The sequence below is a fragment of the Rhinatrema bivittatum genome, chromosome 5 (genome assembly GCF_901001135.1).
Source record: "Rhinatrema bivittatum chromosome 5, aRhiBiv1.1, whole genome shotgun sequence".
In the NCBI taxonomy this organism is placed as follows: Eukaryota; Metazoa; Chordata; class Amphibia; order Gymnophiona; family Rhinatrematidae; genus Rhinatrema; species Rhinatrema bivittatum.
The window spans coordinates 19858979-19880987 of NC_042619.1; the positions used below are offsets into that span (position 1 = coordinate 19858979).

Sequence of the window (22009 nt, forward strand, 5' to 3'; positions counted from 1 at the left end):
GGGTCTCTCCAGAGCCCCACTTGGTCCGAGTCCCCTTCATCATCTCCTATCAGATCTGCCAGCAGGCTCCCATCCGCTTCTGACTCATTGGAGTCTTCCTGGTGCCAGAGAGATCCAGACTCCGGACTGGGGAAAGGCTGTGCTGTTTCAACACCTCCTTGGATTTAGCCTGCTTTGGGGGACTGGGAGGAGGAGCCTGCTTACGAGCAGCCCCTTTTTGTACCAAATAAGCTTTGTGCAGTAATAGCATAAACTCCATTGAGAAAAAGGTCTTGTGAATCAGAATATTCCCCCAGGGATCCCCTGACCACTCTCCAAATCCACCCAGGGGTCTTCCTGAACAGGCACTGCTGGTAACAATTCAGGGGGAGAAGTCAGGCCCTCCCCTGCAGCCTCCTATGACACAGGAAATGAATCTAAAATGGCCACTGGTCCTCTGCTGCAGGGAAGGGAGGTTAAACCAGTTGCAGCAGCCTTGCACAATTTCCTCTCCTCACCATCTCCATCTGAGCAGCACCTGCAGCATAGGCCTGCTGAAGACAGGCATGAAGATTTCTCCCCACATGCGTGGCAGCGTTTGCCGTGGTCTACTGTCTACACCATGCCATCCCTCACGAAAGAGCACGCTACTTCCCCTGCACCTGTGGTGCCACCAGCACCCCTTCGGTAAATGGAAGAACAGTCCCGCAGTACTATCCTGGCCTCCCCCACCAAATGATAAGCAGCTGCACCCATCACTGTTCTGCTCCCTGAGCCACTAAGAGACCTCTCCATCAGACTCATGTTCTCTCACTCAGGGTCTCAGTGAAGAAACTTTTTTTTTTTTTTTTTTTTTTAAAGATCCTTAACAAAAAAGGAGACCAATATGTTTTCCTTTCATGCAGGAAAGCCTAATAAGAGAGAGCACTGGCGGTGTGGAAGACCTGAAGGAGTGGATCACAGTCTCCCTTCTGCTGAACTGAAAACAAAATGAGGGTCCTCAACCCCCTAATTCAGCCACTCCATCCAGGGGATGCCCCTTTAGAGATCATAACACCCCAGGGAGTAATCAAAGCTTTGTTTTGTTTTTTTTTTTTTCCAATTTAGCTATCCAGACTGCAGGTTTTACACCTCTACCATCTGCTGGAGACAGAGAAATACTGAGGGACTGCAGGTGACATGCTAACATAAGTAGTGCAGTGTAGGTAAAGCTTTTCTTCACTGTCTCCAACTGCTGGTAGGGGAGCAAAACCCACTCATCTGGACTGATCTGAGACAAACACTACAACATTCAGACAAGAACGAAATGAACCATTTTTACTTTAAAGCAGGCTTTACCAAGATTACTATTATTACAAATTGGTAAATACCAATTACTTGTTAGTTATTTTTGCTTCATCATCCTCCATGCCAGACTTGTCCAAACAGTGGGTTGTGGCCCCCTGCCAGCAGCTGGAGACAGAAATAAAAAGCTTAAAAGCTGACATCATTTCCCCTATAGGGGGTCTGGAGATGCCTTCGGCTCTTCAGTATTTCCATGTCTCCCACAGATGGTGTAGCCATGTGGGCTGGTGCTGCAGTTACAAGTAGCCACTCCCGGGAAAGCTTTTTAGGGCCAGGCTCCCAGTGAAACGCATGCTGAGTCTCTTGGGGGGGGGGGGGGGGGGGGGAGGGTCTCTAGGTGATGGTCCAAGGTGGGAAAGATTCTCCCTTTCCTCTTGGGAACAGTCCCTGCAATGAGTCAAGCACCAGGTGGTCCCGGGCGACTATTTCTTTGGTGGGTCTGGCGACAGGAGCTATTCTACAACAAAGGCAGTAATTAAAAAAAAAAAAAAAAATACAGGCTTGCAGCACAGCCTCCCAGTCTGCTATGGTGGTGTGGGATTTGGACCCGGTAGGGGGGTCTGAGGTGAGCACTCTCCCTCTCGCTTCCTCTGCTAGCTGACCTGACGGTATGGCTGTAAAGAGAGGGAGGCACAGTGCTGTAGGTAAGCATCTCAGCGAGTGCATTCTGCCCGGCACAAACTGCAGTAGGTCAGCACCCTGCCAAGAGCAAAACCAGATGGGCTCCCCAGACTGAACCTTGGCCCCTATAGTGGAAGGCAGCACCGTAGTACACACAGAACAGGGCATTCCCATTTTGGCCAGCTCAGCTGACATTTTATTGATGCTTTCTGCCAAAAAATAAATAAAACTTAAGCATGTCAGACTTTACCTCCTTCCGCTAGTCACACAGGGAAGTTTCGGGCTGGTGGAGGTCGGGGGGGGGGGGGGGGGGGGGGGGGGGGGAAGGCAAGGAGTTATTTTTTTTTTTCCTCAGCAGAGCCTGTGCAGCTCCATTTCTGAGTTATTTTAGCAGGAGACCTCACATGCGTGTAGCGGCTCCTCTCTCTCTTGCCCCCTCTGATAGCTGAGTGATGGAGGGAACAGCCTGCAGAAACAACTCTCTTCCTCTCTACACAAATGAAGATTCCCCAGAAGGTATTTTAAGGCTAAATTAGGTTTTCAAAGCTATAAATTGCTGTAGCCTGTTACATTAAAAAAATTAAAAAATAAAATTTCCAGGGTGGTCCTGCTTGGGCAACACCTTTGGATTTCTCCTGGAGCCTTTCCTAGCCCTTGTCCATGTCTCTGCATAGAAGAACTTTAGCTTATGCTTAGCAACATTTGGGGTGCTAGAGTATGCCACTGGTTGGGACAGTTGTAAGGCTTGGCTGGACAAGAGGAGGAGGAAGAGATCCAAGCAGACAGGGGATAAATTGTTTCCTCAGAAGGGAAGGAGAAATTTTACCACCTAATTTCCTTTCCATTAGTCCTGCTACACTAATCCAGTCATGACGGGTGGGTTACTTCCTCCTACCAGAAGGTGGAGACAGACAACACTGCTTTCCTCTGTGACATCACAGCCACTACACTCAGGAGGTGGTGCTAGCAGCAGGAATCCAGTATTCTTCTGACCAAGCTTCGGGTCAGACCCCTTTACCAATAACAAGCAACAACTATTAAGAACAAAAACCAACCTGAAACCAAATTTCCCTGCCCCTTGCAGGAGAAGAAAAGGGAAAATAAAAACCAAAGGTAACACTGGGAAAGAATATGCAAACCTGATCTTCAGCAGAAGATTCTGAAAGTTATGCTGCAGCGCTTCCTGGGTGTGTCCTGGACTGGTGTAACAGGACTAATGGAAAGGAAATTAGCATGTAAGAAAATGTTTCCTTTCATCTTGTCCTGCTACACCAGTCCAGCCATGACAAGTGGGAAAGTCCAAAGCTTCAATTACCCAGGTGGGAGGAAATGAGAGCTGCCGCAAAACCCCTGCTCCTTAAGCTGATTCCTCCCATGCCAGCATGCCCGGTCAATTGTGCTTCACAAAGGACCTCAGGGGCAACCACGTAATTGTCCTGCAAATATCAGCGTGCACTCTAATTCCAGAGGCCTCGTGCCCTTGAGCAAATAAACCGAATCAATAGTGTCCTTTATCCAGTGAGCCAAGGTAGCCTGAGAGGTCACCTCACCAGGACATGGACCTCCAAACAGGCCAAAAACAACTTGTCAAACTTGCGGAAGGCATTAGTAACTTCTAAATAGTGCAGAATCATCCTTCGCACTTCCAGATACGGAGACACTGGTACTCTGGCCCACACTCCTCCTCTGAAAATGTTGGACGGGAAATCGCTCGATTGTTATGAAAAAAATTCACTTTAGGAATAAGACGGCACCAGAGAAAAAGTGATCTCGCTTGATGTAATCACCAAAAAAGGATCCTGGCAAGACAAGACTTGTAGCTCCGAGACCTGTCAAGCAGAACAAATTTCCTCTAGGAATGCTGTCTTCAGCAATAAATCCTTCAGTGAAGCCTGTTTCAGAGCCCATTAGGGCCTTTAGCACCAAATACAGATCCTACAATGGGACGAAGAGGGCCGCAACCTCTTCACTTCCCTCAAGAAGCAGGACACGTCCAGATGAGCTGCTAGAGAAACACCTCCCAGCAGCATGAAATGGCAGGCAACTGTATCTTCAAGGAATTCAAGGTAAGTACCTTGTCTAGATCATGCTGAAAAATGGCCAAAATACACGGCACATCTGCCCTCCAAGGAAACTCCGACCTGGATCCACAAAACTGCACAAACAGTGGCCAGATGTGAATATAAACCAAGGACGTGGATCATTTACGAGACTTCAAAAGCAAAGAAATCTCCGCTGAAGAATAACCTTTCTTGCGGAGTCACCGTTGCTCAAGAGCAACGCTATAAGACAAAAGGGAGCAGGATCCTCCATCACTACAGGCCCTTGAACCAGAAAACCCTGTGCCTTTGATAGCTGAAAACCAAATGCAATCAAATGAGGGCTACATACCACAGCCAGCGAGGCTAATCCGGTGTCACTAGAATGATGAGGTTGCTTTCAGGTTCTACTCTTTGTAGCAGTCTGCTTAATGGTGCCTATGAAGGGAAGATGTATAGAAGTTCTCTCTCTGGTCAGGGCTAGACTAGGGCATGCCCCAATGATCCCAGTTCCTGGCACTGGCTGAAGAACTAGGCTACCTTCACATTCCGTCAGGTCGCCATTAGATCCACCTGAGGACAGATCCAGTGAAAAACTTCCAAGTTTAACTCCCATTTTCCAGGATCCACTGGTTTCAGCTGAGAAAGTCAGCTTGAACATTTTCCTAACTGGTGACATAGTCTGCAGAGAGCAACCACAGGTTCCTCTCTACTCACGGAAACAGGAGTGATGCTGCCACCAAAACTTCCCAACTCCGGGTTCCCCCCTGCTGATTTAGAAATGTCATTGCTATGGCATTGTCTGAGAGGACTTGAAGAGCCCTCCCCTGAATCAGTGGAAGTGAAGAGAGAAATGAATTGCCCTGGTCTCCAATCGGTTGATGGACCAGGAAGCCTCTGTGGAGACCAACTCCACTGAGTCACCTGCTCCTGACAATGAGCCCCCAGCTGGAGAAGCTTGTGTCCATTTGTCATCATGATCCAGGACAGAGCAGTTAGGCTGACTCCCTTCAACAGATGCGAAGGGTCCATCCACCAGAGCAGTGGCTCTCATACCTGCTGATTCAGAGGAAGCCACACTCAGTAGTCCTGGGACTTTGGAGACCATCTTGACAAGAGAGACACCTGAAGTGGACACATATGTGCCTTGGCCCATGAAATTAAGTTCAGAGCCGCCGCTATCAAGCTGAGCACTTGCAAACAGTCCAAAACTTCAAACTTGTTGGAGTATCTTGCAAACCCGTTTGTATGTGAGGAACACTTGTCCTATCTGGGACTCAAACCATACTGCCAATACTCCAGAGACTGCATGGCCTGGAGGGAACTCTTGGTGGGCTTGGTGATCAGTTTCACCAAGTCCAAGCCTTTTAAGAACTGTACCACTAGATGAGTTTCCCGCACTGCTTCCTAGTGCGATGGCGTGCATATTAAACGTCATTGAGCTATGGGTGTACCCTAATTCCCTCTCTGATGATTTCTTTTGATAACAGAACCATACATCAGTCTCCCAATGCTTCGGCTCATCCAGGCAAAGATTTCCTTAGCTGGACCTACTCATTGGAACTCCCCACCCACTAACCTACGGCTCAAAACATGTCCCTCCAAATTCCAAGCTAACCTAAAGACCTGGCTATTCAAACAAGCGTACCCCCAATAATCTCAGCTCCGCCTCCCCTCTTCCTAACATGCCAGCTCTTTGATGTACTTTGTACATTTCTCTGTTACAACTTTTTTGTTAGAAACATAACTGTGATTGTAATTGTAATTACAATTATAATTGTAATTATAATTATAGTTGAGTATTTATATGCCTTATTATTATTTAGTAGTTGATGTTTTGACTGGTTCTCATGTCATTTCCTCGCTAAGCTTACTGTTCCTATATATCCTATGTAGCCCCACTTCCTGTTCAATGTAATTTCCTCCTTGCTGTTACACTGTAAACCGATATGTCGTCGCCATGAATATCGGTATAGAAACGTTTATAAATAAGTAATCATCTGATCAAATAACTTCTCTCGTCCCTGTGAAAGTAATGGATCACAGAATCGGCCTCAGGATAGGGGTGATTCCCCCTCCTCCAAAGATGCCAGACTGTGAACATCCCCAGGTTCATCAGGATTCCCGTCTTCCCAAGAAGGTCCTGGTGCCTCAATGACTGGCTGTGCCCTTTTTGCAGGAATCTGGGAAGAGGGAATTGATAAGCAATCGCCTGTCTTAACCATGGCCCCATATGGCAGCGACCCTGGTTTAGAAAAGACATAGAAGGCTTGTCAAAGAAAATGAAAATACTCCAGGGTAAATTCCTCCCTGGGTCCCAGAGCCAAAATAGAGTTTCCTGCCAGTGGATTTCAGATCAGCCTGGCGAAGCTCCAAAAAGAAAGCAAGTTCTTCAGCCAAATATGGAAAACAAGAGCCCGGGGTTTTGGATATCCTTGTAGAACCATGACTGCTTTCCAAGCTTCTGCATATATTCCCGCCAGAAATCTGGACATTCCCTAGACCAAGTTCTGAAAGTGCAAGCAGAGGCTCTCCTATACCCATTCCCTAGGTCAGAGAATTCTTCTTCGTTGTAAAACAGACTGGAAAGGATCTTCTAAGGTTTACAACCTTGGCTGCTGAGAACCAAGTGACATAATGAGGATACTTAGTGTCAGGGGTTACAGCCTTCACCGGCATAACACAGGACTATTAGCAGACCAAAACTAGAGTTTGGTGTTTCCGAGAATCCAGTTTATGGAGGCGCCAATATTTCCTTTTGAGGGATCCATTCCTTCAATCTTGTTTTTCTACTAGAAGAGACTGGGATGACGACATAACTTGCAAATCTTGCAGAAAGCAGAGATTGGCTGTGGCTTTCTGGAAAGGAGACAATAACTGTCTCCTGGCTCTCTCAGATGGCATACTTTTTTCTAGGGAGTCAAGAACATAAGTCTTCCACTGTAAGTGATCTACTAAACTTGGAACCTGAGTTTAGTTTTGAAGAGATCTGGTCTCCCTTCCTTTCAAGTTTCATAAGGCATCTCCAAATTTTGTTGCTGAAGGCAGTTTCCTTGGTGGCCTTGGTAATTTTAATAGAAAAGGTATCTTTGAACCCAAAACTATCCCCTTTCTCACTTATGATGGCAAGACAGTAGAGCGATATAGGCCAGGATAGTGAAGGCTATGCTCAAGTCTGTTGTAGGTCAGTTTTGTGATGTTTTGTAGGTGACCAGATTTTTCTTGGATAGGTCTTTGATGTGTTCTATTAAAGCACAGTGATTTCTAAGACATTGATTTCAAGAGGAATCAAGGAGATGAACATTTTGGCCTGACCCGGCAAGAATTTGCAGGTCCCAGAGGCTGTCAAGCCCACTCGAGGACGGCGTAGGATTCATTGTAGGCAGAATCAGAACATATCTTTTCAGAGGATAACGGCAGGACCGTGCCTTTGCTCTCTTTTGTATTCCTACTCTAAGGACCACAGTATGGGTATGCAGGCTGGGAAAGGCTATGCCTTGGATGTAGGAGTCCTGAGAATTATTGTGGCTTCCTCCCACCGGGTCTGGCTGGAGCTTTGGTACGTTCCACGGATGATAAGGAAGGTGAAATGTTTTTTTTTTGTTTTGTTTTTTTTACAACTTACCTGTTAATTTCCTTTCTTTAGTCCTACCAGACCAGTCCATAATCCACCCAGGGAAGCCACAATGATCAAGAAGCCTCAGTCTGACAAGTTCAGAAAACTAGCGAGTACATCGTTGCCCACTGTGAAGGTAGTTGGCCTAATCATGACCTTAGTGTATTCAGAATACCATTATTTTTTTTTAATGTGGTACCAGGCTGGCCCAGTGTCAGTGCTGTGCACAGCCTGCAGGAAGACCTGTGTTTGAATTTCAGGTTAGGTTTTCTGTTCATAGAAGCAGGTGGGGCATGGGATGCTACAGAGGCAGCATTCACACCCTATAGGCGGAAATGTGTTCAAGTCATCATGCAATGGTGATAACCTGATGGCTGGATTTAAGGCCTGTGACTGTAAAGAGCCCTTGTTAATGACCACTTGCTGAGGACTGTCACTGCAATGAATGACTAAGTGAGCTCAGAGGGAATATAAAATAGGTGAACAATCTCAGAGTGGTTGTGAATGAAAGTTCATGACATTGTAGTTTAACTCTAATTTAGCTGAAAACCCAAAAGTGAAGGAAATTTCCAAGCAAAAAATAAAACAAAATCCTGGGCTTTTTTTTTTTGGCAGATTCCTTCTCAAGGGCTTCCCACTGAAATCTGTTCAAAATATGGCTGTATGACTTATCTTCCTTTAATATCATTATGACCATGTAACCCCTCTTCTGAAATCACTACATTGGCTCCCTGTCTGCTTTCGTAGTCAGTTCAAGCTTCTCTTACTTGCCTACAAATGAATTCACTTTGCAGCTCATTACCTATCTTTACTTCTCTTCCCCTTCTACCCTTCCTCATGAACACAATTTATCGGGCAAGTCACTCTTAACTGTGCCCTTCTCCTCCTCTGTCAATCCCCAATTCTGCACAGTATGCCTAGATTAAAGTGAGTTGGTGTGTAATGCTCCCTCTCTGGCCACATTCTCTGTGAACATCCAACCATTTTGCAGCTGCTTTAAACTTCTAACCATTTCTCTATAGGTGACTCGTTTGACTTGCATGTTTGTCTCAACTAGATAAGAGCCATGGATGGAATAGGGACTGAGTATCTGTATAGCACTTCGTATGTTTAGTAGTGCTTTATAAAGTGGAGTGCAAAAGCATGTGCAACCTCAACATGGTACAAAATTAAACATGGTATCTTTCACAAATTTTTTTAGCAAAATCATTTTTATTGCGAAGACGTGCATTTCCACAAGCAGGAAGAGGTAAACAATTTGAATGTAAAATTACTATTTGCCGATTTTTAAACAGATTGAAAATAAAGTGAATTTGTCACATGCAAAGGTTTGGCTGTCCTTTCAGTCAGTACTCATCTCCTTTGGCAGAAATACTGTAACAGCTTCCAAACGGTTCCTATAGCCAGCTAAGAGTTTCTATTCTTGTTTCTGGAATTTTCTCCCCTCTTCCTTGCAGAACCTTTCTAGCTCAGACATTCTTAAAGCTTCATACATGCACTGCAATATTTTCTCAATAATATTCAAGTCTGGGCCATTTCGAAAACCTTCATGTTCCTTTCCTGCAAGTACTTCATTGCTGATTTTGAGCTTTGTTTTGGATAGTTGTCCTGCTGAAATATCCAACCTTTTCTTTTAGCTTGGATTTTTTCACTAACTATGGGACATTATTTCTAGCGTATGTTCCAAAAAGACTCAGGCTTATCAAGGTTTTATTTTGCACACTTTAGACGATGACCTGTGATGGAGTCATAGAAAAGGTTTCCTTCTGATAACTCTCCCATGCAGATCACTGTTGTGTAAGCAATGCCCAAGTGTGGACCTATGGGTGAACTAAACTAACCTCCTGCTCTCCTACCTGCCATCAGAATTCCATATAATTCCCGCAAGCTAAATTGAACCTTCCCACCCTGTATGGCTTTCGAATTTTGAACTGCATATTATAAACTGCTTCCCTAAGTTTGGTTATTGATCTATATATTGCAATCCATAGGTAATGTTTACTGGTACTGATATTGTTCTCAATGTATTCCTCTGTTCTTTGCAGATCAGCTCCTATTCTATGCTATTAGTTCCTGCTTATTGTACTTCAGCTTCCCTGTCATATGCTTTTGTGGAAAAGCATGATCATAAATAAACGATGATGAACTTTTCAGCAGGTCATTTGCAGTGACCAGCTGTTTTGCAGATCAGACCAATTTTGGGACAGTTCTATCAGAGAATTTTCTTGGTCTTGCAGATCAAGCCTTGACTTCAACACTTTCATGTAACGTCCATTTCTTAACAATATTTCTGATAGTTGAAACTGCCAGCTGGAAGTTTTTGGAGATTGTTTTTGTCTAGCTTTCCCCTGCTTTATAAAAGTGAACTATCGTCGTTTCAGATAGTCAGACAGCTGTTTTAAGGATACCATTGTTGTTGAAAATACTCTAGATCAACAGTCACAACCTGAGAGTTTAGAAGGGTCAATGTATTTGTTCAACCATGGAATTGTCTTCATTTAACTGAAGGCCCAAATGAGTCAGTCAACCTTTTGGGCCTTAACAATTAAAAAAAAAAAAAAAAAAAAAAAAAGTAATGAATCAACTGGAAGCAGGACTGGATAAAAAACTTTGTGGCCTACAGGCAGGACTGGAGAGCTGGGGTATGAATGGGGTGGATGGAGTGCCATGGCAGTAGCCCCATTGGAACAGGCTCCTCTTCAGCTTGGGTACTTTGTGCAGTCAAACTTTGATGCCCCAGCAGTTGCCTATGTTTAAATCTAGGCCTGATTGGAAGAGTGTCTAAACTTTTACACATGCCACATTCATTTTTTTTATTTATTATTTTCAATCTGTTAAAATCAGCAAATAGTAATTTTGCATTAAAACTTGCAGAAAGCTGTCATGTTTAAATTTGTACTATGCAGAAGTTGCAACTGCTTCTATTCACTTGGAGATTCATGGAAACATACAATTTGAGCGGTGTGCCTAAACCTTTGCATACAAGTGTAAATGATAAAGAATAGCAGCTCAATTACTTCCCCTGTCCAGGGATTGACAACACAATATCAATGAATGTGGTCAGAAATAAAAACAGAAACCAATACCCATCAAAAGCCTACTTCTTGCCACACACACACAGATACGCAATACCCAATTATTCAATATCACAGTATTAACTACCATCACAAGGCTAGATCTCATAAGTAAGTCCCCATTAACCCTCCAAAAGCAAAGTATGTCCAGGATGGTCCTTCAGGTATTCGGCCTCAGCCATCTGGAAAAGATTCATGTCTAATTTCTTCCTGAAGACCAAATCCCATACAGAAGGTATCCTTAACAGAGCACCATGACTTGCCTGCAACTCACATCCAGGCACATATTATGCCGATCTATTTACCAGCTTCAAAGGGCCCCTCCCCATAAAGCACAGTCAGAGCTTAAACTTGGCTCTGACCCGAATCGAGATCCCTACACATTGCTTATACAGCAGACTGCATGTCAGCCATTTCTCTCTCTATCTTTTGTTGTCATGGCTGACAAGTCCTACCCAGTTGTGAGCTGTCCTTTCAGCATTGCTGAGTACTTACTGATGTAAAATACTGTGCACTTGTTTACTGGACTGCTGGATGGAGCATACTGGATAGGACTATCAATATAAATACAGTTTTAAAAAATGTCTTTTTTAATAGAATTTTCAAAAAAATGTTTGGATATTTATACCTTTTCTAAAAATGTTCTTAGGTGTTTATTCCAGGGAGATGTCTCTTAATGGGATACAACTGCTGTCAAAAATTAGACAATTGTTTCCTTAGTTTTTCCTTTTTTTTTTTTTTAAATCCAGCAGTTTCTATCTGTTCCTTTGGTTTTCCAGCTCAATCAGAACTGACCTCTTTTGGATTATGGTGCAAGGAGCTTTCAATCCTCTTTTTTTTTTAATTTTCCCTCTCAACTCACTCAAGCAGTCCTTGCCCAAAGGCTGAGTATGGCAGAGTAATGTGGAACCCAAACCCAGCTGCCGAGAGTTGCCGTTGAGTGATGGATGGGCTTACCTCCCCCAAGCGGCTTTGAATACTGCCTCCACAGAATCCCCCAGCCCTGGACCAAGGAAAAGAAAGTCCCGTCCTGGGAATCAAATCCAGGTCCTCTGCTTGGCAACATTCATCACTGAGCTGGTTGACCAAGAAGGTTCTTGTGTTAGAAACTGCTGACACACAAGGCATTCCCCGGACCTAGCAATGCTCTGCAGGTGGCAGCTAAAACTCCATTCGCTGCAATTAGGTCCCAGAAAATGGTATTAACCCCGTAACCACTTACATAATGATCATATGAAGACACTGAAACAAAGGGAACTTCACAATGTCCTAAGATAGTACACCAGGGTCCAAGAACTCACCTTCCACTACATCAATCATGCACAAGCCTAGCAAACTCGGCACCAGATTGGCTGCTGCTGTGTGCACTGCAATGGCCCCACCCATACTGTGTCCAATCAGCATAATAGGAGGAGGAAGGTCCCCATACAGTGCTTCCACCACATTTCCAACATCTCTAGGAAAATGGAAAAGGAGAAAAATGACATCTTCTTATGAAGGATTCTTAAAATTAATTTGTAAAATATGGCTTAGGGGAATGGGAAAAAAGGTAAAAAAAAAAAAAGACAAAAAACCCACGCATTGTTTTAAAACTAATTTCTACATTTTCCGTATTTTTTTTTATTACCTTTCATGCCCCACTTACAGTTTAGCTTCTCAGCTACGTATTCTAATAGGCAATGGTGAAAAATCTATGATCGCTGAAAACGAGAGCCTTCTATCAGAACCAATGCTTCACTAGCTACAGTGACACAGTCATAGCTTTTGCCACAAAAAATAAAAAATAGGAGGGAGAGAAGGGAGAAGGCAAGGAGTCCTAAAAGCACACGATATCACTGTTATTTTGTACCAATGTTAACATGTACTATATATTCAAGGAGAAAAATCTATATAGAGGTGCTCAAACCGGTCCTACAGACTGACAGCTCTATAATTAAGGCTTTATTTTTTAATACCTGAATTTATTAACAAAACACCTCGCAAAGAATAGAAGAGCATGATAAACAAAAACAGCCTAAAACTACTAAAAAAACAAAAACCCCAAAAAAACTTATTAAAAACTAGATCTAAAAAAAAAATAGTTACACACAGTTTAAGAATTACAGTTCTAGCAGTCATAATGATTCTGGATAAGCTTGGATTCATGCAGAATGAAATTCCTTTTTCATAGACCAGCATGAGAATTATTAAAAAAACAGATTTAAGATACTGTAAAGCCCCTTTTTCAGAAGGGACCTTCAGATTCTTTAAGGCTATTAAGAAACAAATGTCATTTCCATTCGTTTCAGCTGAGTGATATGTCAAATCATGTAGAAAATTAGGGTATCTTCCATTCATAACCTCATATATAGTATATCCTCTGTATGGCTCTGTTCATCCCTTCGACTTTATCAACCACCACACTACCTATGTTCAATGGACAAAAACCATTTAGAAGTCCCCACCGTCAAAAGTGCCAGACCAAACTTGACCAGGACTCATGCCTTCTCTGTGGCAGGACCCACTCTATGGAACTCCTAACCTAACCACATTTGTGAACTCAACAAAAAAAAAAAAAAAGAATTTAAAAAAGCCATCAAAACCCATCTTTTTTCAATAGCTTTCCCAGAATCTAAATCCTAACCTTTTTCTTTCTTTCATTTTAAAGTAGTATTTTGTGCTATTTTTTAACTTTTGAGTTTTGTATTTTAAATATGTACGTTCCTTTTTAAACCGCTTAGATCCCCTAAAAGCTTGTATAAGCGGTATAGAAAATTTTTTAAATAAATAAATTCCATAGCAGAGGGTTCAGACAGCATCACATCTTAAGAAGGGACTTCTGTAGTCTCTGAAGCTCAGGCAGGGTGTCATCCTTGGCATGATCCTGTGTGGGCCTAATATAAAGCTAACACAAACCTCTTTAGCCATTCCCCTATGAGGAAAGGCTAGACAGATTAGGACCCTTCAGCTTGGAGAAGAGATATGATAGAGGTCTATAAAATAATGAGTGGAATGGAAAGAGTAAACGTGAATCAGTTATTTACTCTTTCAAAAAGTACAAAAAGACCTGGTGACACAAAATGAAGTTACTAGGCGAAACATTTAAAACTAATGAGAATTTTTTTTTACTGAATGCATAATTAAGCTCTGGAATTCATTGCCAGAGGATGTGGTGAAAGCTATTAATATTCTAAACATTTAAAAAAGGTTTGGACAAGTTCCTGGAGTAAAAGTCCAAACTATTAAGGTGGAGTTGCAGAAATCCACTGCTTATCCCTGGGATAAGCAGCTTGGAATCTGTCTACCCCTTTGTCTGACCTAGTATGGCAAGTCTTATGTTCTTAAGCTATAAAGGAGACAAAATTAATGATGATTAGAGGCAAAACTATGAAAAGGTTTATGAACATGAGTGAAGAATTCTCTCGTGTGGGAGTCTATTCTGTCTCTAATAACCTAGAACCAGTTCAGCTCCCCTACCTCCCAGTTTTAAAGCATTCTGAGCTTTGTGCACTATTCTTTCAGCAGGACAGCAGGGCAAGTCCTCCAAATTCTTTAGAATGGGAGTTCAAACCAGGACAGAAATTGCTTCTCAAATTACCTGAAGTCAACTGTGACCACAAATTCAACTCTCTATTCTAAACACAGAGTTTCTGTTCTGGAAAGGGAAGCACCATATGTATTGAAAGATACACAGCCCCATGGCTCCAGTTCCTTAGTCGCATGTCACAGAGCTGATTTTTCTGCCAGTCTACTGCTCGTCAGACCTTCCAAGGGCAACATGTGCAAATAATAAGAAATGCACCTTTGCCATACTAAAATGAGCTCAAGTTTAGGACTGTGTAATGTGCACTAATCAAGTGCATCTTGGTGAAAACACTGCATATTTTTGGGCACGGGAGGTGGTTTCTTACTTAGCCATGGTTCCTGCAGACAAGTCTTCAGCATTCCTTACTTTCGTTTCGCCTGTGAAGACATGTAAAGATGACAGAGAAGCACATCAACGCAAATACAAAATGATATACAAGTATAAGCAGACTCACTACAGCTCCTGACTTCCAGTAAAAGGCTATCAACTACATCCCTGCCTCCTGCTACAATCCCTCCAACTCTGGCTATTTCAATTCATCTGGCTGTTCTTTTGTTTTTTTAAACAAACATGGTAACAGTAATGATGGTAGATAAAGACCAAATAGTCCATGCAAGTGGCCCATGGTAGTAAGCTTCCTCCACCCCCTGGGCTCCCAGTTTAGTCAGAATGTGATCCATCTTCATAGTCATTGTAACGAGGAGGCCTGAAGCAGAGGTGCTACGAGTTTCAATGGTCATTTGGGTATTTTACCTTTTAGCTTTCTCCAGCATTTCCCTCCCAAAGCAGCCAGGTCTTGCAAGGATAATTCTCAGCTGAGGAACACAGACCATGATGCCCTTCAGACAGGGGGGGGGGGGGGGGGGGGGGGGGGAGTATGGCCTTTGGTTGGCCAGTGGATGCCACATTTGACTGATACCTGGGTTCCCCTCCCTCCCAGGGGCTGGACCATCCTGGACAAGTAGTTTTGCAAAAGCATGCTTTAATTTGGACTTCTTCGAAGTTGGTTCCAGCAGTGCCAAGCAGTGAAGCAGTCTTTTCTTCAATGCAACATGATCGGCAGAACTTGACCCCCAGCTCTGGCCTGTGCTAATGTGTGTGTGTGTGTGTGTGTGGGGGGGTCTTATAGGAGCTCCTGCTCAACTCCTGTCCTGACAACACAGATACTGCTGCACTACAGGAGGAGGATTTGCTACGGCTCTGGAGACACCTCACCTCCTCCTACTTTGGCTGCTCTGGAGCGCAGGGACATCCACCTGCAGGTGAAGCAGATACTTTGACTGCGATCTGGTCCAAGGCTCAGATAGCACAACTCGTGCCTGTCGGTGAGAGACATTACATTCTACAGATGCACCACTTGAAGCTGCTAGTATTGGATTTTTCTTCTCAACCAATATGATTCTTTTTTTTTTTTTTAATATAGCACTGAAAGTTGTTCTTGGGATTGCGGCTGAGGCAGTTTTAGAGAAAAATAGGAACAAAAAGGAAAAACGTTTCCAGAAAAAAGTGAAAAGAGAATACACGCCTGTATAGAAGCTCATACAAAAAATGACAAAGGCGGCTCTCTAGGCAAGTCCTGCACATGCTCAGTAAAGCAAAGCTCTAACCAGGAGACGAGTTCGGAGGTGCTGGATGTCACTAACATGTAATGGTTATTTCAGCCTGCTTATCAATGGAAAACTATAACAGTAGCAATATATAATTATAAAATATAATAAAAATAGACTAATAAAATTACTCAAAAATATTTCTATTGTTTCTAAAAACCAAGTAATCATATTCCTCCCGCAACAGAATGAATTCCACAGATCTACTATGGAAAAGGCTTTGGTATGAGTCTCTTGCAAATTAAAATTAAATTTCAGGGGTGATCCGGGAAACTGCAGATTGGTGGGCTTGACGTTGGCACCGGGCAAAGTGATAGAAGCTAGTCTGAAGAACAAAATTACTGGCCATCTGGACAGACAGATTAATGGGGCATAGTCAACATGGATTTAACAAAGGGAAGTCTTGTTTTACAAATCTGTTAGATTTTTTTGAGGGGTTAATAACCATGTGGATAAGGGTAAGATACAGTGTATCTGGATTTTTAAAAGCTGTTTGAAAAAAAAAATATCACTTATGACAGGCTCATCAAGAAATTGAGTCATGGGATAGGAGGCAATGTCCTATTGTGAATTGATAACTGGCTAAAAATTAGGAAACAGTTGACCCATTATGGGAAAGACATTCATTGGGACAAATGCCTAAGATGGGTAACCCAAAAGGTATACTATTTGTATGCAGATGTGTGGAGAGTATTTCATCCTACAGATCAGGCAAGGGCACATCAAACTTCCACTCATATAGACTACATGTTGGTCACACCAAGAGTACATTTCATTTAATAACTCTTGCTACGTTAGAGAATCTAGTGATTTGGGATCACTGTCGAGTGACCTGTACTCTGGGTACAAAGAGGAGATGATCTGAAATTGTGGAAGATGTTACCAGAGTTGGCACAAGATAAACAATTTCTGGATTACATATGAGACAAAAGGTGATATTTTCCACAACATACAGAAACTCCTCTATTGTACTGGGAAACCGCAAAGGCGGTTCTCAGAGGAGAAACTTATGTAAAAGCAAAGCAAAGATGACCAAATGCCATTTTACAGTTTGACAGCCAATTTTAAAAAATGGAATCATAATAATATGATCCATAATCATAGCAAACATCGTGGAGGAATTTAAACACTTAAAACAAGCGCTAAATGCCCTGATTTACCAGAAAGCCCATAAATCTTTACAATATATCAAGTATAAATATTTTTACGGAAGTAAAAAGGCAAGATGCATGCAAATTTAGTCAGAATTTATTAGTACAACTACAGACTTTATAGGGACAAATAGATGAAAACCAAAAAACATTTGTCAAGTAAGTGTTTCTGAATGACCAAAATCTAAATGCGGCAGAATCTGTTGATATGAGTAAGGTGACTTACTTGTGATCCTGAAGTACCACAAGTAAACGAAGTGGATTTGGTAAAAGTGAATGCCCCAATAAGGACTTCGGAAATTTGGGTGACAATTAACTCTTTACCCCTCCCGCAAGTCTCCAGGACCAGATAGTCTAGATACCTGCTTTTATAAATCCCTGGGAAAACTGATGTCCGAACCACTATGAGCGGTTTATGAGGTAAATGAGTACAGACAGGAGATAACTATTGTAGTTGTTCCAAAATCAGGGCAGGATCCATTATCTCCCTCATCATATCAACTAATCTCATTACTAAATCTAGACATTAAGATATATGCAGCAGTTCTGGCCAATAGATTAAAGTATATACTGACAAATCTCTAACGATAAACTGATATTCATACATGGGTGACCATCAGTGAAAATAAGAACATAAGATATGCCATACTGGGTCAGACCAAAGGGCCATCAGACCCAGTATCCTGTTTCCAACAGTGGCCAATCCTAGTCACAAGTACCTGGCAAGTACCCAAATATTAGATAAATCACAAGCTACTATTGCTTATTAATTACCGTAGTAGCAGTTCATGGATTTTTCCTCTAAGAACTTATCCAAACCTTTTTTAAACCCATTTACACTAACAGCTGTAACCACATCCTCTAGCAATGAATTCCAGAGCTTAAGTATGTACTGAGTGAAAAATAATTTTCTTCAATTTGTTTTAAATGAGCTACTTGCTAACTTCATGGAGTGCCCCCTGATTCTTCTATTATCTGAGAGAGTAAATAACCAATTTATATTAACTTGTTCAAGTCCTTTCATAATTCTGTAGACTTCTATCATATCCCCCCCTTCCCCCCTCTCAAGTTCATCTCCAAACTGAACAGCCCTAACTTCTTTAGCCTTTCCTCATAGGGCAGCTGTTCCATGCCTTTTATTTTGGTTGCCCTTCTCTGCACTTTTTCCAGTACAGCTATATCCATTTTGAGATGCGGTGACCAGAATTGCACACGATATTCTTGACGTAAATCTGAAGATTTCAGCCATGCCCAGCGTTTGGCGCTTATATCTACTGCCGACACTCTGGAGGCAGTCTCAAAGATGTCATAGGCAGCTCTGACCTCGTGTTTTCCAGCATCAAGGCCCTGCTGGAGGATGGAATTCAATCCCTCTTGAAATCCTCTGGCAGGGATTCAGAGTAATCCTGAACTTGTTTCCAGTGGTTTCTAGAGTATTGTGTCATGTAAAGCTGGTAGGTTGCTATACATGCCATCAACATAGAACCCTGGAATACCCTGCGGGCGAAGGCGTCCAAGGATTTCTGCTCTTTGCTAGGAGGGGCAGAAGAATGAGGTCGGGACCTCTTAGCTTTCTTCTGAGCAGATTCAACCACTACGGAGTGGTGAGGGAGCTGGCTCTTCTGGAATCCTGGAGCTGATTGAACAAGGTAGTTAGCATCAGTTTTCCTGTTCACCGGTGGAACTGTACACCTGAGTGTTCCCAGGTACAGTGTAACAGGTCAAGCAGAACTTCGTGGACTGGAATTGCCATCATTTCTTTGGGGGCATCCACGAATTGCAGAACTTCCAGCATTCTGTGCCTGGCATCTTCTTCAGATTGCAGCTTAAAAATGATGGTTTTAGACAGTTCCTTTATAAAGCTGGCAAACGAGAGGTCCTCTGGAGGAGAGCGGCGTCTTTCTTCTGGAGGTGAAGGCTCTGACAGGACGTCCTTAGAATCCTGAGAGTCAGAGGAATCATCACCCCAAGGATCATATGGTTGGTCTCCTCCACCCTGCGGTCCCTTCCGATGGAGGGAGAATCCCTAATCCAGCTAGATCAGGAGGTGGCACCGATGGAATTGATGGAGGCACCGAAATTGGCGAAGGCACAGATGGCATCAGTGTTTTCAATGGTCGTCTGGGTGGAAATATACCCGATGGCCCCGGAATCGGGTCCGGCATCGATGGATCTCGCTCTTCATCGTCCGACAGAGGAATCAGGGTGGATGCCGGTGGAGGAATCGATGGTCTCGGAGGCATCGGCGGTCTGGAAGGATCGGGCACCGATGGAAGTGCACTCATAAGGGTGTCTAGCCTTTCGAGGAGTGGAGCCAACATCGTAGGCAGCGGGTCAGGCCTCGGCATGGGAATCAGAGCCGGTGGCGATTGAAATCCTCGAAGCGCTTGTAGGACTGCCTCTTGGACCATCCAGTCCAATTCCTCACGGAAAGTTAGTGTTTGTAACACAGCTGCCAGAGTTAGAGGCTCAATCGGTGTTGCAGGAGGATCCACAGGAATTTGTGATGTCTCGGCTCCCGGCACTGTTGCAGGTGGGGAATGCCTCGGTGTCCCAGGTCCAGAGGAGGATGGGGGCTCCTCTCCCAGGGACTTCTTGGTCAGTGGTTCCGGTGATGGTTTGTCGGTGCCCGCTCCCGAAGACAATTCTTGTCTGTGTCGATGACAGTGTTTTTCTCTGTGCTCGGCCCGGTCCTTCTCCGGCACAGAGGACGATGATGTTGAGCCCTTTGAACATGACGATGCCGGTGACGGCCATTCCTCAGTGTCCCGATGCTGAGACATCGATGGAGATGGAGTCGATGACGAAGACGGCTTCCGACTCGGTGCACTCTTGGCTGGAGTAGGCGGGGACGAGCACTTAAATTTGAAAAGGTGCTCCATTTTTTCTAAGCAGGCTCGGCAGCCTTTCGGAGTCATTCGGGCGCAACTGGTGCACAGTTGGACATTGTGGGAAGGCTCCAAGCATAAGATGCAGACGTCCTGAGGGTTCATAATGGACAGTCCTCAGACACTCAGGACACTTCTGAAAACCAGTCACCATTTTTTGAAAAAAAATAGGCGCGGGTACCGATGAGAGTACAGTCGGTAACCGACCGCAAAGAACGAGGTAAAACCTTACCGACGCTAGCAGAGGTCGATGGTTGATGGGGGACCCCGGGATGGGTAAAAAGTTTTGAAATTTTTAAGAAAAGTTCCCTGAGGAAAAAGGTTGTGAGAAATTCTCAGAGCTGCTTTTCACGCCTTGCTTCGGGAGGAGGGGAGAGAGGACTGGCAATCTCCAGCGTAAGAGAACCGTCCACTTCCTGGTACCTGTCATTTCAAATGAAATGACAGATACCAGCGTGTCCGTGAAGCGTTAGGCCAGCGCACCCAGGATACTGTATAGCGCTCTATACAGTAAAATGGGTTGCGCGGGCCTAACACTTCACGGACGCTTCTTGGACGCGGCTTGCATTTGCAAGCAATTTAAATACAGTATTGAGCGGTAGGTGAGCCGGACTGTGCGTGCGGCAACCGCGGGTGCGCCCGGCACTAACGCAGCTCTTCCTACCGCTCCTTACTGTATCGGCCTGTAGGTAAGAGGCAAACCAAGTTAACACAAAGGGGATAACTTTAAAAGAAGTGCGCGTGGCGGCATATGTGCCAGTTATAACGTGTGCATATTATAAAATATTCGTATGTTTACCCCACAACCCACGCGCGTATGCAGGCCAACAGGCAAATACATGTAATGCATCGAAGCTATAAATATAGAAGCAAACCACCTCTCAGATAATCACTCAAAACAAAAGTGAAAAACTTTAGAGAGAGAAATAGTGTTTAAACTATTACCACAAAGAAGTTAGAACAGACTAGAGACAATATCATCAGCGTATGCTCAAAGAAAGATTTAATCTGCTGTCTCTCGCCCTCAATGGGCCGCAGGCAGTATTCAGCCTTCTGAGCAAGATTTATTTAATCATTTATTGTCTCATGTCTTTCTATGTACATTTATCAAATAACCATTTCAATATTGCTTATTAAATTCAAGAAATTTTTTTTAAATGTTTTAAAAAAATTTTTTTTAAATATCAAGCATCTCTTAAAAAACTGAATGCCAGTTTGTTGCAAACTTTAAATAACAAAGAATACTTAGCCAAATGAAGGTCACGCAATACCCAACATAGAAAGACATGAGACAATAAATGATTAATTAAATCTTGCTCAGAAGGCTGAATACTGTCTGCGGCCCATTGAGGGCGAGAGACAGCAGATTAAATCTTTCCTTGAGCATACGCTGATGATATTGTCTCTAGTCTCATAACCACTCAGTTCCTCCTCAACCCCACCTGTCTGTCCTGACCCTAGCCTTTCCCTTAAGTTTCCTTTCTATCTGTAACAAAGCCGCTATTTTTTCATCCCCCTCTCCCCCTTTAACCAACCCCGCCCTACCGGTTTTTTCACCCTTCTAGTTCATCTCACCACGGTTATACTTTGCTTCCGCCCAAATGATGTTTAGACAAGTTTTCTCCACCCTGTTCAAAGTAAATCAAGACTCTGGCACTACTTTCTCCCAAGTTATGTTTTATCCAGGTTTCTCTACCTTGTTAAATGTAAAACATGTCATTTGTTGTAATGTAAACCGAAGTGATAATTAATTCTGTTAATTGAACCTCGGTATATAAAAGTTATAAATAGTCTATTCTAACTTCTTTGTGGTAATAATTTAAACACTATTTCCCTCTCTAAAGTTTTTCACTTTTGTTTTGAATGAATCGAAGCTACGCATTTCAATGTACTGAGCATGCATACTTTACCCATCTATTTTTTAAATCTTTGTGCGTATATTTTACGTGTGCGTAAATCCATGTATTTTAAAACCTATGCACATGACTGAAATTGCCAGTTTAACTAGTTAGACCACCAGCTTGCCCAGCCCCCCCCTCTAGGTCATTGAAACTCTCTTAGTCTTTCAGCCTTAACTCCCCCCTACCCCAGGTTCACCCAGACCTCCCAACCAGTCAGCGCTGCA

General features: G+C 43.3%; 1 protein-coding gene across 2 annotated transcripts in view; it reads right to left on the reverse strand.

Moving 5' to 3' along the window:
- The window catches only part of PPME1 (protein phosphatase methylesterase 1), a 95025-nt gene that overhangs the window by 38278 nt on the left and 34738 nt on the right, over positions 1 to 22009 (reverse strand). For both annotated transcript variants that reach the window (XM_029602103.1, XM_029602104.1), the window contains exons 5-6: positions 14564 to 14615; positions 11975 to 12129 (exon numbers count right to left, since the gene is read on the reverse strand). In XM_029602103.1, coding sequence (XP_029457963.1) covers positions 11975 to 12129; positions 14564 to 14615 — 207 coding nt within the window. The remainder of the gene's footprint in view (positions 1 to 11974; positions 12130 to 14563; positions 14616 to 22009) is intronic.